This window comes from Diadema antillarum, unplaced genomic scaffold (assembly GCF_040938485.1).
Source record: "Diadema antillarum isolate AM-2024a unplaced genomic scaffold, OU_Dant_1.0 seq00001976_RagTag, whole genome shotgun sequence".
NCBI lineage: Eukaryota > Metazoa > Echinodermata > Echinoidea > Diadematoida > Diadematidae > Diadema > Diadema antillarum.
Genome location: NW_027272634.1, coordinates 1,054 through 17,683, shown reverse-complemented (window position 1 = coordinate 17,683; position 16,630 = coordinate 1,054). Strand labels below are relative to the sequence as shown.

Here is a 16,630-nt window from a genome sequence, read left to right as displayed (position 1 = left end):
ACAAAAATATGTGATGCATAACAAATGATCTGAGCTAAGGGGAGATTGAGCAGGTATGCACGGGTGGTTGTTTGAAATTTACCCCTATTTCATACCACTACCGAGAGCCAGGTACAAATACACTGTAAACTCGAGTGTAAGTTTGGAGTATTTGCCCAGAAGATTACCACCTTTGCAGTTCTGTTGTTTGCTGTCCCTTGCAAGTTATGAGAAATAGTGTCTTCATTCGAAAAGGACGTTTGACCACTGATCTTAATGCTTTCAAACTGTTTCAATCCCATCATGCACCACTAGGAACACTTCTGGAGCCTTGACAAGACGGAGACCCACGTCCCTCCGGTTCTTATCTGCCAGATTTGGGACAACGACAAGTTCTCTCCTGATGACTTCCTCGGTGAGTTCACTGGGTCATATACACGAGGAGTTTGAGTGCAAAACAGATAAATGCCGGAGATTTTCAAATTCTTTAACCAGTTGAGGACGGACTGATTTTGCTACAAGATGCATTTCCCTTAGACACCTGCCTGAGTATACTCGGGATTTGTCCTCAGTAGATTAAAGTAAGATCATCATTTAATAGAGAGAAATAAAATCTTTTCAGTGATACTGCAGTTGTTACGTAACTAAAAATATTTTGAAGATACTGATGTTATCATATCGTCGGTTGAGAATGATAAGGGCGTTAAGTTGCCACAAAACCCATAGTGTTCAAGACAACTTAACGCCCTTCTCATTCTCAACAGACGATATATATTGGAATTAATTTCTTTATTTTTCAGAAGCCTTAATCTAAAAAATCTTGAATTAAAAAAATGGATATATATGTTTTTGCCTTTAAACTAATCAATTTATTTGTAAAGAGCTTAAATGCAAAAACAGGTATATCCTTTTATATAGTTTTTACTTTTTATGCCCCTAATTCGTCATGATTTTGGTGTAAGCTGGTTATTATAGTGATGAAGCTTGGTATTGTACGTTTGATGTGTAAATAGATATTTCCTAATCTCCAGTGTGGACAGAAAAGCAGCATTTGATAAGAAGTAAAAGGGGTTATTGCAAGGAAGGTTACAGGTGTATTTAAGAAGAGTTAGACCATCACAAAGGGATTTGAAACCTTATTTAAGTTGAAGGAGGGCAGTTTGTCAATCAGTTGCATTTGAAACCTTGTTGTGAACTTCTGATGATACATTGATTTGTGCCAATGAATTATAAAACGGCACTAGTTTCAGGACTGTTCAGTTATTGTGTTCATATTTTGAAACCTCGCTAATTGGCAAACATTTCACTCATACTTTTTAATATACATGTAGTGTTAGATGCAGGAATAAGGTGCACTTGTCGTAAGGCTGACTAGAAGCTGCCCAAGACTGAAAACATTAGTTGTGATGATATTTTATTCTTTACATGTGACATGCACTTAATCTATGAGGGAATTAACATAATAATCAATGGCTTCAGGTTAAAGTTTGATGCCACACTGCTAATCAAGCACCTCATGCGATCTTCAGAAGGAAACTTGGATTTAAAATTGAAGATAATTTGTAAAACTGTGCTTGCTCCCCCCCCCCCCCCCCCTCTTTTGTTTTCGCCAGGATCCATCGAGCTGAACCTGAACGGCATGCCCAACCCAACCAAGAAGGCTCGTCAGTGCTCCCTCAAGCAGCTCCCTGACGCCAAGAGCAAGAAGGAGCCATCCCTGATCTCTCTCTTCGAGGCCAAGAGGTTGAAGGGATGGTGGCCGGTCATCAGCGAGGAGACCGGCGAGAGAGAGATCACGGTGCGTCCCGCCCCGCCCCACCCACTTTGATCCCCCCCCCCCCCCCCCCACCCCTCCACCCCTGAAGTACCACTTGTGCAAGGGAGGACAGAATACCAATGCCCATAGCCATGGCTTGGCTAAGCCGCATCCTTTCTGCACGGGGCACTTTATTGCTTGACCTTCCCCTTGAAGGAAAGGTCAAACATGAAAATGCAGATAATGTTTATTTGTGAAAGCATCAACTTCGAGAACAAATACAACCGTAGGCAGGAAACTCGTGTTTCTACTAGCATGTATTTCTTCCCGAAATACCTGTGAAGGGAATGTAGATGTTTTTTGGATTAATGTAAATATATTTTGTAAGTTTATTTCACTTTAACAGAGTTGTCAACTACTATGTTTTTTTTCTATATTCATCATGTTTAGTCGTTTTTTTTTTCTTAACTCAAAGTAAGGAGAAATGGTATGGAAATGATAATACTTGTGAAATAATTACTTATTAAATAATACTTGTGAAAATAATGAAAGTGGTGCGCACTCGAGGTTTACATACGTATACTATATGCCCTGCTCGGGCAAGGCGCCTCTCACAGCTGGAAGCTGATCACGTATCAAAAGCTTCTACATATATTGGGTGGAAATGAGTTGTTAGCTTGGCGGAGGTCTGCGCCCTGCGAGTGCTTTTCTAGTTTTAATATTTATCTTTTTCACATGAGACAACAATATCACTGTTTATACCACATTTTTGGCTTCCTGCAGGGTAAACTGGAACTGGAGCTGGAGATCCTAACAGAGGCTGAGGCGGAGGAGAGACCAGCTGCTCAGGCCAGGGATGAGCCCAATGCCAACCCCAAGCTGGATCCACCAAAGTAAGTTGTATTCCCCCCTCACTGGCTGGAGTGTGTGAATGACATGGGATGTCCTCTGTGTGTGTGTGTGTGTGTGCGTACAGACTCTGAGCCTGCCCCACAGTGAAAGTCAGCTGTCGTGATATTCTTGAAAATTTCATGAATGTGTGCTTGTGTGTTTGCTTGTATGTTATCTATTTATTTATTCATTTTTTTGTTTATTTATGTACTTGTGTATTATTCTTTTAGAATTTCTTGCAAAAGCGCACATCACATCTTAGAGTCAATGCTCAAAGTCCAAGGTACATTGTAAATTGCTCAGATCTTGAAAATGTTATGCGTTGTTTGTGAGAAAGAAAAAGAGATGGATGGGTAGATAGGTAAATATATAAATAGATAGATAGATAAATAGATAGATAGATAGATAGATAAATAGATAGATAGATAAATAGATAGATAGATAAATAGATAGATAGATAAATAGATAGATAAATACATAGATAGACAGACAGATAGATGGAGAGAAAGAGAGAAATAAGAAACATGAGGGTTCCTCTTGGTTGTCGAGTGCAGAGAAGGTTCAACGTTAGGTCACTGGCGTCTGCAGCAGATTTTATAAATCAACTCAGTCTGTAATACATGATGTTCAATCTGAACTGGGTAAACCAGTGTGCCGTTTGTTTACGCCGAATACCTATTTACCATTTCATCACTCCTCCCTAAGTATTCTTTAGTTTGGCAGTGATATTCTGAAATGTCTGCAGAGCTTAAATTGTTCTGTGCTCATGGGTCTGATTTGTATGAGGAGATTTTCAAATTCAAGTGTCAATGGAGAGCACTTGCTTTCCAATAATCAACTTTTATTTTTACCACCATAGGTTGAAACTTTTTGATTTTATTTCTCATTGCACACCTTCTAAACTTCAATGCAGACTTGAGTGTCCTGGTTCATGTATAGTTCAAAGCTAATGTGTGATTGAAAAGGCTAGCGATGTGCTCATTAAAAGTTTGCACATTATTTGTGCTCTCTCTGTTTCATTTTCATTTGATTTTAATATGAAGCCAAGCAGGCAACATGCTGGAAAATTGCCAACCATCTTGAGGTACAGACCTCGTAATTCTCGTTATTCTGTTCCGTTAGGACTTGGGGACATAAATAAACTTGTCACTAGAGACAGGCTAAATCACCAAAGGTGAACGTGTGCTGAGAAGACCAGCCTAGATCCATGAATCATTTATAATGAACCATTGTTCGTGATTTACTGGTCCTCCTGCTCGGAGATGATGTTGTGCTCGTTACCGTGCCAACGCTGCTTCCATTTTTATCCTCATCCCTAAAGTGATGGAGAGGGGAGGGGAAACTTCTTTTTGGGGTGCTGGAGCAGCCACATCATATATCTGCTCCCCAGTCATCAAGATCTCACGACAGATCAGCAGTGGTCTGTTACAAGCTTGGATGCCACCTCCTGATAAATGACCATCTTTATCTAGCCAATTACAATCAAGCTCTATTCTTACTCAACCAATAGGAGTGAGGTATTCAAAGTATTGGGGATACTCAACCCTGATTATAGATTTCTTTAGATGTAAAATATTGGGCCCAGGTTGATTCTAGCATATTTACAAGTATATTTGCTCCTGTGTATTTGCAACATGTGACTTCAACCCTAATCCTATGTACAATTGTACATTCTTCAGTAGAATTACTTTATCAACCATAATGCTGTTGCGAATGGGTCCACACTAGCTTTTAAAGAGAATTTGAGCTGAAGACATAAATTTTGTGAGGGGAAAATAAAAGTGTGGAAGCATTTTGGTCAAAAATGAAGCTGAACTGTGAAGACACAGACGACTACGCAACAGTGAGGTCTTACAAGTGTTTAGGAGAATGAAAAAGCAAGTGCTTTTCCACAGATGTCTTTTGGAACAAAAATAACATCAGGCAAAAAGTGACGACATGTATTTATGGAGATAGCAGCAACGATTCATGTGTGCCATGTGGTATCCCTGAACAACAATGTATAAAAGGCTACCTTGAGGATTACTGGAGAAGAATTGGTTTCACTCTCCCAATTAATTTTAGAGTTCGATGAAAGTTTCACTTCTTTGTTGCTTTTAATCTGAAATCATCTTTTTTTTTCAGGCAAATGATACCGTAGATCTATCAAAGAATCTGATCTAAAGTAATGCTGAGCTGTTTTTTGTACTTTCAAATGGTGTTTAAAAAGGGGCGTGTGTAGGTTATACCAGTCATCTTGAGTCAGAATCAGCAGGAGCTGTGGACAAGGAGTGTTTGGTGATGGACCTTTCTTGGATTCGTACCAACACCTGCTCTGATTTGCCGATTCGCTGCTGGGATCCAACCCCCCAAAATGAGCTTGTTTGCATTAGCTATCCAGTGACCGCAGACCAGTACAAGTTAATTGTAGCATCCCGGCATTGCTCACAGCTGTCGTTGAGAGAGGGAGGGAGGAGAGGAATGAAAAAAATAAACAAACCAACAAACATACAGTCAGATAAAAACCAAAACAAACTCTCAAGGGCGATGGAAGTAGCAGGTCCTTCTTGCTCGGTGAGAGGAGATGGAGCTTCTTGCGGAGGCCGGCCAAAAGTTTCTGTTGTCTACTTTGTTCGCCGTGCACAGGTGCAATCTTTCGGCAGAAGGGTCACCTGTTCCTAGAGGCCGCTGCATTTGATTGTTATCCGCTCGTTGGCTTGCTCAGGCAGCCCTTTCCATGAACCGTCAAACAAGATGAAACAAAGACAAACACAACAAGCGTTTGAATCAACTGCCTCCTGAGTTCAACGAGGGAGTGGCTTGTGTGTGGCTGAGTTTGAGATGGTTCAATGTTCGCAGTGCTTTCCAGGGCCCTGTTTCATAAAACTTGTCATCAGTGACCACTGCCACATTTCTATTACAAATTTGCTCTTAGCCAATCAGATGCAAGGATTTCAGTAGCTTGTAACAACTATGACAACTTGTCACTGATAACAAGTTTACTGAAACGGGGCCCAGGCGAGTGTGGCTCTCCTCGGGCAAGCTTGATGCCAGGATATTTGTTAATGAGCCATGCACAGTGCACATACGAGTTCACGATAGTGATGCTGTTTCATTCACCTGTTAATAACTTGGGAGGAGGGGGGAGGGGTTGTGGCACCGAGTGGGTAATGATATCAAGCTTAAAATGCTGCCAATGAAATCACAAAATTCATGACTACCATTACCAACGGATTTGTTGGTATGATCTAAACATCTCTGTTCCTGGAAAGAAAAACAGTATCTATGAATATATACATTTATGTAGATAGATATGTGTAAAACCATATTGTTACCCCAAAACAGGACAACATCAATTGTCGTGAAATAGTGAAATGCGTTGAATAGTTTCACACAGAACGTGGACATAAAAGTTAGCATGATGGTGCAGTGTGATTTGAATGGATCTAGCATTATAATTTTGAAGCTCTGATGTCAGAAATATCATTGCAAGGGAATTTGTCACTGTGAGAGCCAAGCTACACTGAGGTACAAGTGAAGAGATGGCAAAAGTGTGATCAGAGCAGAGCTGGGAAAAAATTGATAATTGGTCTTCCTTTTGGATTTTGTTGAGACCTCACAATTCTTCACCCCCACCCCTCCCCCTTTGACAAGAGGAAATATGTCAATTTGAGGAAGGATATTTGCAGATGACAAGCATCTTTTAAGCTGGGCTTAGAGAGTTGGAAACAACTTTAACTGGTGCAATAAAATGTGGAACATGCTCTTGATTTTATTGTATACTTGCAACTGCCACATTTTTCAGGGCACTACTTGCGCACCCTTGTCTGCAGGCAAGCTGTCAGCCAAACCTAGGGTGCGGCAGAACGTGGTGGTCGTAAAGTGGCCTTCTTTCGGCGGAACTCCCGACTCGAGAGAGCCATAAATGACTTCACTACTGCACGGCTCCGGGCCGTTTTCATGCCGCCGCTTTGACAATGTTTTGGGGAAGGAAATTAGAAAGGAAAAAACAGACTCCAGCGTCTACCTAGGTTGAAGTGATCCTCTCTGGGCTAGACACATAATCTGTGACAGCTTGTCTCTTTCTAAATGGCCAGAGGGCACGTGAGCCAGGGAAGAAATGTGCGCGCGCGATTTGCGGCAAAAACGAAAACTGCCCAGATATGTCACTCGGCATGTCTCAACCTTAATGGCATCTGAAAGTAGCGTGCCACTTCTGTTATGACCGCGACTGGATGTGGGCCGCTCGGCGTTTCGGAGCTAACGCGATGTGACACAACGTGTCTGGTCGTGATTGGCCGGGAGTGAACAAGCCAAGTTCACGGTACGGGATGGCTGTGTCAGATTTAAGAGCTAGGTCCTGGCGCTGTGCACCCAGACGTTGTGAGGGAGGAGGGGTATGGAGGGATAGGGGCCCTCTTGCTTTGATGGATGTTACAAACCTTCTTCATGCGAAGTCAAGAATGACTGTGTGAAATAAAGCAATATGAAAATAGAAGGAAATGTGGGATAAAGTAAAAATGTATGGCAGATCTCAGTGAGGGAAAGAAAAGACATTGTGAAGTTCATGTAGGAGAAATTTTCAGTCTTAGAAACAAAGGGTATTTTTAGGAGGGGGAAGTGGGGATAGGTTGTACAAAAGATGAGAAGAGAAATGATATACGGATATGATAGGAGAATAGATTGACATGACCAGGCAATGTGAAAGTTCTAAGTGTGAAATGTTCTTAAGTTAAGGATGTGGTCTTATGTGGTCTTCAAGGGGTGAACAGACTGAGGAGCGAGTGCTCAGTACGGCTGCGTGATGACTGTACCTATCCTCATGTTTAAATTCACCAATCTGCTGTACCAGCTGTCGGTATTGCTTGTAGGTACATGGTGTATACTAACAGAAACTTGACAACCAGCCAAACTCCCCTCCCAACGTACTTTCACACTGTGTGTATATTTTATGTATCTTAATTTGGCAGAATGTGGTAATGTGGTTCCAGTCACCCAATTTTTGTCGATTAAACCGTTGAAGACAAGTCCCGAGAATACCCGGACGGGTGTCTATGGGAAATGCGTGTTACAGCAAAATTAGTCCGTCCTCAATGAGTTTAGTATTGAAACACTACTACTGGTGATGACAACACCTATTTGCTATTTCCAAAACTTACAAAACTCAGCCATTTGGAGGAGAAATATTGACTGATGAGCAATTTGCATCTAGAGGTCGACGCATTTGTCCCTATTAGTTGGCTGCATAATTATATGCATTTTTATTCTACTGCAGAAAAATATTAATCTTTGATATCTTCCAGTGCCTTGGATTTGCACTTTCCTCACAGCACACACCCAAAACACAATACACCCCATCATTTAACAGTCTGGTTTGAAGGACGCAAGTCTGTCGCGACCCGTTACGTTTGTTTTGAAATTGTGCAAGACAGTTTTAAAGCGTGTCACATGACTGCACAGGCATTGCTGAACATGACAGTGCATTGTTCTCCGCTTGGACTTCGTCCAGATCGAGAGCCTGTGTGTCGCAGCATGTGTCGGCTGTGGAGAAATTTTGAGAACAATTCCAAAAGATGGTCAGGAAAAAAAAGATAGTCCTTTTGTGTTTTTTATTTTTGTCTCTGTCTACATGTTTGACCTTGTCTGCAAGTTTTATGATATTAGGAAGAGTATGCTGTAAAAAAAATCACTGTCACTTTTTTTCTTCATACGGTTGTTGTAAAAAGATGTTGATATGTTATATGTGATGCGCCGTTTCGAAAGAATGGCCAATGAAATTATATTATGAGTAGATATAGTTACTTCCATTTTATTGGTTTTCAAACTTGACTTTCTCAGGAAGTGATTATAAGCAAGCTACCAAAAAAATTATTCAAATTTGATATACTTCAGAGTATCATTTTTGAACTAGGTTGGTCTCCAGATCAATCTGATCTGTCTGATGCAAGTAGCAGGATAATGAGTTGTTTTGGAGTATTTTGAGATAAAAAATGTGAAATTGTTTTGATTGTATATGTACACAACTTTTATTTCTGAAGTATCCTCCCCATTTAGTAGTTGATAGGTAGAATGTGAAGTGATGATCGATTGTGCCGTGGAAGTAGTATTTCCCAATGAGTTCACTGCAATTCACACTCGCGCGGAAGATCAGTGGGTACTGCTGTGGCCAGATTTGTAATGGATATCAAAACATTACATGTACATGTTTATGTAGCAACCATGGCCAAATGTGCTCTGATGTGCTCTCAATTCACACTCACGTGGAAGATCAATTGGTACTGCTCTGTGGCCTGATTTGTAATGGATTTCAAAACATTACATGCACATGTGTATGTAGCAACCATGGTCAAATGTGCTCTGAGGTTGCAGCACTGTCGGCATACCCTTTTGGCTAATATTTTGAATTTTCCTCGTTACCTAAATGAAATTGTGTTGTCATGGCATTATTTGTCTATTTTAGAACTATAATTGACAATTTCTGCAGGCATATGGAAACTATGTTTACCTTTAAATCAACCAAACACATGCACACACACACACACACACACACACACACTCATTTTAATTTACCATGAAAATGTACTCCTTTGATTAACCATGAAAATGTACTTCTTGGCATCTTTGTATCCTTTTGAGAAGTGCATCTGTAATTCTGGTTTGTAGGTCATTTTTGGTTTTCTTGAAACACGATAGAATTATTCATAATGGCAATCATTGCTGAAGACTAGAACTGTCTTTGCAATATTATTCAAACAGATTGAGCCAATATGTCTTGTGTTTTTACCAATTCTTGCACCAAAGATAAGAAAGAACCGTGAAAAGAGAGGCTTGACGTGTAGTAATCTGTGTGATGGAATGATGCAAATGTTGGCAAATCATATCCATAAAGATGAGCCATGTCATGTCATCTGGTCCATTTTTACCTTTCTGTTGCTTCTCTTGCCCTCACTCGTTCTTTTTTCTTTCTTTTGGGGGTTTGTTAGTGACTTGGCTGTCCGCTTTTTGAACCTGATTTCCAAATGGCCACTGTCCCGGTGCTTTAGGATGAGTACAAATTCGTGCCAGATTTGTCATCCTTTTAGCTGGGCCAAGCGTTGACTCACTTTCACACCCAATTTTAAACCGCAGCAGGGTTTGAGAAGTGAGCGGTTTGCGGGTAAAAAGGGTGGTTTGAAAATAGAGGGTGATGGGATTCATGCCTTGTATTTCCCTCCATAGGCTGATTGCTTCAATTAGGGAAATCTAAAATGAAATATTTTAGAATAATAGCCTTAAAGTGAGTAATACCTCTTTGTCACATGACATATTGAAAGTTTAGTTTGTTTAAGCTGCCTCTGAATGTATTTAAAGGCATAATTTACCATTTGCAGATGAAACAGAAACCAAGCATTAGTGCTCTAACATAGTTCTAAAATGTGAGTTAGGGATAGAACAACCACTGTAAAAAATTGAATCGGTAAAATCGATGTTAAGTATTGTTAAATATACAAAATGTGAACAATAGTTATAATAGAAGTGCTTCCAGACTAAACCGTCTACAGTTATGGTTTAGTAAGAAAAATGCAGATATCTCAATATATTTTAGGCTTTATCGCGAACATTTTGTATGATAGGATGTTTTAACTTTTAAAATTACTGTTCCAAAAGGTAAATAGGACCTTTAATTCCAGCACCCTTGACTTCTTATCTGTTCTGTGGCTTATTGAGGCAATAACCGTATAAGAGTCACCAAGTCAAATACTTTGTTGGGGGAACATTTGAATGCTTTTGGCATTCAGTCAGACATCAAAAAGAACATTAAGTGATGAAATCATGTTTTATTGTCATGCATGAAAGTACTGGTTTTATTGAAGGCTTTGTTATCAATGACATTACTGCTACTTAAAAAAAAACAGCAACAAAAAAAAAATGGACTGATTGTTGTCAATCACACTGATGATCAAAAGTGAAGAAAAAAAAAAACAAGGAAGAAAAAAGTATTTAAAAAAAAATAACTTTGCCAAGCAACCAACACAGTGGTATACAATAAAATGAAAGTTTTTTATTTGTTTTGATATATTCATCTATGTGATAGAGAAGAAACTATAAAAAGAGAAAAGACTTTATTAGAGTGCTATCAAAAGCCGAATGACGTCTATATAGGTAAGCCACTGCCTTGGGCCTCAAAAGAGTAGAAATTAGTAATTCTCTGTACTTGCCAAATAAGGACATACAATGTTTTGTAGCCATTGTTCTAGGGAGAGATATCAAAATATACTGTACAAGTGTATTTTTGGAAGTGGGATTAAGGGAGGAATGATTTCTCTGCTGGCTCTTTTTTTGGCGTTTGCCATTTCATGACAAATTCTGTTATTATACGAATAGCACGTTCTGAGTTAGGACTCAAATACACTATTAAAGCCTTAACTAAGCACTAACTACTGATTTAGGGGGCTGATGCTTATGCAGCTTAATAAATACAAAAGTTTTGGGACACCACTGTTAGTTTTTTTCCCTCCTAAGTTATCATACCTGTGATACACTGATGAATTTCAAATGATTGCCTAAGTGTTAATGAAAATCAAGATTAGAACAAAAGAATCCCAATTTAGCAGGAAACCTAACAAACAAACACTTGTAAAAACTGCAATCACGATGTTTGTATAGCAAATAGTGGAAAGTCATTTTAAAAAGAACAAAATATGGCCCAGGAAAATGTCTATGATTACTCACATCACCGTAGCAGGCATTGGTAAAACTTGAAAAAAAAGGGGGTTGTGTGTGAGTCTGTTTGTGTGTGTGTTTGTGTGTGTGTGTGTGTGTGTGTGTGTGCTATATGCCTTTACCTCTGTTTAAAGCATGTATATTTGAGTTTGTTATTTTATTTGTTTGTTTGTTTTTTCATCTGTGCCAAGATACAAACTGCATCTTGGATGGGAAATTGATATTTCAGCGGCAGAAGAAGGAAACAGATTGACAAGACTTTGTCTTCTCAAGTGTGTTTGAAATGGAAGCAGTTTTGACCACTTTAACGGAAGACACAGCTCTCTCCTGGCTGGTTGTCTGGTTATGAAATTGCAATATTATTTTTAAGCACCTTTAAATTCAATTTGGATGTTAGTCTGGCCATACATATGGTTGAATATGCCTACCTTTTTCTGTCATTTGTTTTTTATTGCAAATTTTAGAGAACATATAGGGCTGCTGCTGTTTTGTGTTCGGGTAGTGGAGGCAGATTAGCATTCGCATGTGAATGGGTCATGATGAATCTCTGTTGTCAGGAAGCTGTCCTGATGAGCCTGTCAACAGCCATTTTCAGCGGCTGCACAAATATTACATGGAAGCTTTTCATCAGGGGCCCCCAACAGTGAGTCGTTGATGGCAGAGAGGAGGAAGGCAGGGGGGGGGGGGGGGGGGGGTGGAGGGGGGTGAGGATAGTGTGCGCAGGCTGAGAGAGAGAGAGGAAAGTTCGGGGGAACCCAAAATCGGTTCCTCTGTTCCCCTGCCCGCCCACAAACCCTCCGTGTGCAGTCTAGCTCTGGATCCACAAAGCAGTTGAGCACATGCGGGTTATTTTGCTAATCAGAACGGCTCCAAATGACAAGGGGGGAAATGATTCTACAGAAAAGTATATAAGTGAAAGTGAAACAGATGATAAGAGTGATTGAGAGCGAGAGGGAAGGAGAGGGGCACCTAGGTTCTCTTTTGTTGGCCTGGCAGTGGAAACTCTTGACAACAATGCTCTTCAGGAATCAGGGGGTCAATTGGGGGGCAGACGCTTCCTAGAAGCAGACTAAACTCTTGGGGAGTAGATGGCCAAGTGTCACCTGAGTGATGGGTTGCACTTTTGGCTGAAGGTGAACAGTTGTCAGCTGGTTGGGGGGTGGGGGGGGGGTGGCAAGAGAGAGGCAAGCAGGAAAGGAGAAGGAAAAAGAAAAGATGAGTTCTCTTGAAAAGGTCAGACACTGGGCAAGTTGTCAGTGAGGGCAATTATTGGCCGAAATCTTCTTCGCAGGGAGGAGCAATGAGAAGAGGACGAATTAATCCCTGTCGGTAGAATTACGCTCTCCTCCGTACTCTCCCCCACTTTTTTTTTCTTTTCAGCTTTTTCTTATGTAGCCCTTGTAAATTCATGATTCAGCTAGCTGTGATGGGATTTGACTTGTCTGTGTCCATTTTATCTCCCCCTTTTTGTCTCTGTCCGGTCCCACGTCTGCAATTCATCACGGACAATCTCTATTGATTCCTTGTCATGAGAGAGCCGATGGTGAAGGGATGTAAATTGTTTGTGTCTCATTACTTACTGCCAAGCCCCCACCCCCACCCCCACCCCCTTTCTTCCAGATGATCTGACATGTTTCTGGAATGACATATCTCTTTTGACAAGTGCTATTCATGCAGGGTTTTAAGATGGTTTGCACAAGCCCTGAAACATGCTTTAAGGATATTAAAGCTCCACTTTTAGTAAGGGTATTGATGTAGCATCCGTCAGTGATCTGCCTTCTTCAAAGCATCAAGCTGTTGGCATCTTCAACAAGTATGTCATCATTGAAGAGCCAGAAAGGTGTAGGCATCATGACAAAAAAAAAGAAAGAAAATGACAATGTATACCAAAGTAAAACCCTCATGCTTTAAAAACTCATGGCATGACATTTCCAGACAAGAAAAGGATTGCAAAGTGCGTCATGTCACTCTTGAGTGCCTTTGATTATCCTTCCATTCCACAACCACACCCACCCAATCCTACCCCACACCACCCACCCAAAGAAATAGAGTTTGTAACTTACTGTACGTGGATGCATTTTATTTACATCAAAACCCCAGGTGATTCAATGGGGAGAATCCTGAGCGTTACCACTGGTGAATTTCTCCATCCACTTTACAGACAGAACAACGATCTACAGCCAGATGAAACTCAACAAGCGTGCAAAATAATGCAAACCTCCCAGTAGAGTCATTTGCACCTAGACAAAATATTGGGATCTTGATTACAATCCAAATACCGAGATTTTGGGCACCGTTCCGATGAACAGAAATATGCAGCTAATTTCCGATGGCGAAACTTTGCCGACCAAACTATGCATGAACGATATCTGCAGAACGTGACACTTTTATGGGCTGTTGTGATGTTTGTTTTGAATGATGGGATAGAAAAGGCAGGAGATTATTTGCTCCAGGGTTTACACACTTGCTACTGTACAAATTATCGCAATTCAGAAAAAAAAATCAAGATTTCTTGGGATTTGGGTCACGATGCTGATCGCGCTATTTAGTGAGATTTTTATATCCAAACTGGCAAAAATCTTAAGGTATTGTTTACCATTGGGAGCAGTGATTTATAAAATGTTTTGAGTTATCACATTTGATGCATATGTATAGGTCAGTTGTATCACAAACATCCTACCATATACAAATTTTGCAATAAAGCGTAAAATATGAGGAGATATCACTATTTTTCTCAATAAACCATAGCTGTAGACGGTTTAGTCTAGAAACAATTTTATTGTAACTATTGTTCACATTTTGAATATCTAACAATACTTAATGTTGATTATACTGGTTAAAATTTTTACATTGGTGGTTCCTATCCCTAACTCACATTTTAGAAGTATTTGAAGCACTAAAGCTGGGTTTTTGTTTCATCTGCAAATGCTAAATTATGCCTTTAAGATTTGTATTCCGCGACATTGTAATTCTCGTCAGTATGAATCCAACTATTGAAAGCTATTTTCCCCCCAATTTTTCCCTTTAAATCAAACAAACTTCCTCACCTTGAGTATTGCAAGTAGGTAAACAAGATGATTGATTCATCTTGAGAAATTATCACGGCCTTAGAATCTTTACTTACTTTTTTCTTGTTTTTTATTTCATTCGAAATGGAGCTTTACAACTTTGGAATGTTATGCTCGGTCATGAAAATATTTCATTGCATACTTCTATTCATGCTGGTCTGTCTGGTGGGTTTTTCTATAATGGCGAAACAATGGTAGGCATTCTTTGTGGCTTCGTGATCTGAAAAGATTGTATCGGATAGCGAATTATGCCTCTAAATTTGTACAGACAATGCCGTATTTCGACAAACAAGAAAGTCGCACAACAACTGCAATACCTTTTTTTTTTCTCTCTCCCGGCGACATCTTTCATGTGAACCTTTGCCCATTGAAATGGTGAGACTGTGAAAGGGGTCATTAAGAGGGCAAAGATATGAACTCCTACTATGTTACCTTGTTTAATGAAATGAATTCAAAGTATGTCTTTTTTTAAGGGGGGGGGGGGGGTGTGGAACACTCGGTTTCCAACCCATTCATTGAGTGCTTCCACAGGATAAGAAGGGAAGCGAACAGGGAAACTAGAGCAGTCAATTGAACTTTGATTTGAAACGTAATGTTGTAGTTCCAGTGCCCATGTAGGTCACTGCACTAACGACCAGTCCATACCGTACCAAAAGTTTTGCCCACACACACACACACATTAAAGGCAACTGGTGTGTGACATGAATGCTGTCACTGTTTCCGTTATATCGTACAGCACGAGATTATAAACGAAAGAAGACTAGGGTTTTCTGTGAAGGTATGGTTGTAGGTCCATCGCACCGTACAAAATGATCTGTGTATCACTATGTCAAGGAGGGCGCTTTTATAGTGCCCCCCCCCCCCCCCATCCTTTGCTCTAGACTAGAGTCGTTGTCCTCCTGAACCCTTTTCATCATGTGCATATCCTGCGTGCCTGATGCAATTACGGAGGAAAGTAAGCTGGAACATCCATGAAGATGGAAGGTGGTGGTGGGGGTAAAATTTCATTGTGTCTTCCCAAAGCGATTGTTTCACTACCCAAGATTTCTAAGTATTGTTGAATTGTAGCGAAATTTTGAGCCCTTTGTAAATATCACTCTTTTTGCGACATTCATGTAAGATCTACTGTAACCCTCAGATGGTAATGATGTGATATCACTTATCAGATCTCACTCAAAATATTCACTGTGCTGTAATACATGTTGTTCTGCCGTAGTGCAAAATTACTGTTTTTCCAGCCATTTTGTGTGAAAGTCGCGTGAGGTGCAAATGGGCTTAGAACTACTTGAAGCTTTAGTCCTTCCTGAGTTGTATTATGCAACTAGAACTGTTCAACTTGGTGCAAGAAGTGTATCCGTCCTCAGTCAATAGCGTTCGAGTATGCTATGGTCAATCTCATCCACTATTAATAGTTGACCGACTGATCCTTTTCTTACTTGCCACTTGAACTAATTTTCCCGGAATCTCTGTCTTATTTTCCTTGCCGCTCAAACTAATTTTCCCAGAATCTCTGCTGGGGAAAAGGGTTGATTACAGCCAGGGTATTGTGAAAGTGATCAGGGGGGAGCTCCATACACCAGGCATTTGTGGCAACCCCCCAGCAGTTAATAACTGACCCAGTGAGGGCCGCAGGGTCAAGAATGGGTCACAGGTGTCGTCCGCTCGTGACTTTTCCCGGAAAGTTTACCTGGATGGCTGAGAAAGAGCCGTGCCGTCGTTGTTGATGCCGACGGGCAGGCCAATTCAGACCTTCGCTAATGACAATATCCTGGAATGAGATGTTAACGAGAAATCGAAGGGTACGCACTCTTGAAAAAGAAAGAGAGAGAGAGGGGGGGGGGGGAGAAAGTCGTCTTTTCTGTCAGAGTCTGTACTTTCATCCAATTACCCACTTTATCGTAAGTGAGGAAATACAGAAATTACTGCCCGAGGGAACTCAGTGATGGATGTCAGACATTTTTCCAAGAATCGAAGACAGGAGTTCCTGTAAATAAGAATGATTGCAAGTGTAAATTGCCCTGCCACCGAGCCAGTATTGCCCGCTGGAAAGTCATCAGCATTTCATTTCCTTTTGTTACTCTTCAGAGGTGTTTGCGTTGAACTCGGGGGTTATTGATTCATTGTTATGTGACCCAAGTCCATTGTCCCCTTCCTAGACTTTGCAGAAGAGTGAATAACCAATGCAGTTGGGAATCTATGCGATACCTCACGTAGTTGTGTTCGTGGAAACCCTCGGGATTGTGAAGCTCTCTTA

The 16,630-nt window shown here is 40.6% G+C and overlaps 1 protein-coding gene across 1 annotated transcript in view; it reads left to right on the top strand.

Moving 5' to 3' along the window:
* The window catches only part of LOC139713461 (dysferlin-like), a 113,665-nt gene extending 111,012 nt beyond the window's left edge, over positions 1 to 2,653 (top strand). The window contains exons 40-42 of the mRNA XM_071625188.1: positions 295 to 394; positions 1,593 to 1,777; positions 2,519 to 2,653. Of these exons, the coding sequence (XP_071481289.1) occupies positions 295 to 394; positions 1,593 to 1,777; positions 2,519 to 2,632 (399 nt within the window). The 3' untranslated portion in view covers positions 2,633 to 2,653. The remainder of the gene's footprint in view (positions 1 to 294; positions 395 to 1,592; positions 1,778 to 2,518) is intronic.
* The last annotated feature ends 13,977 nt before the right edge of the window (positions 2,654 to 16,630 follow it).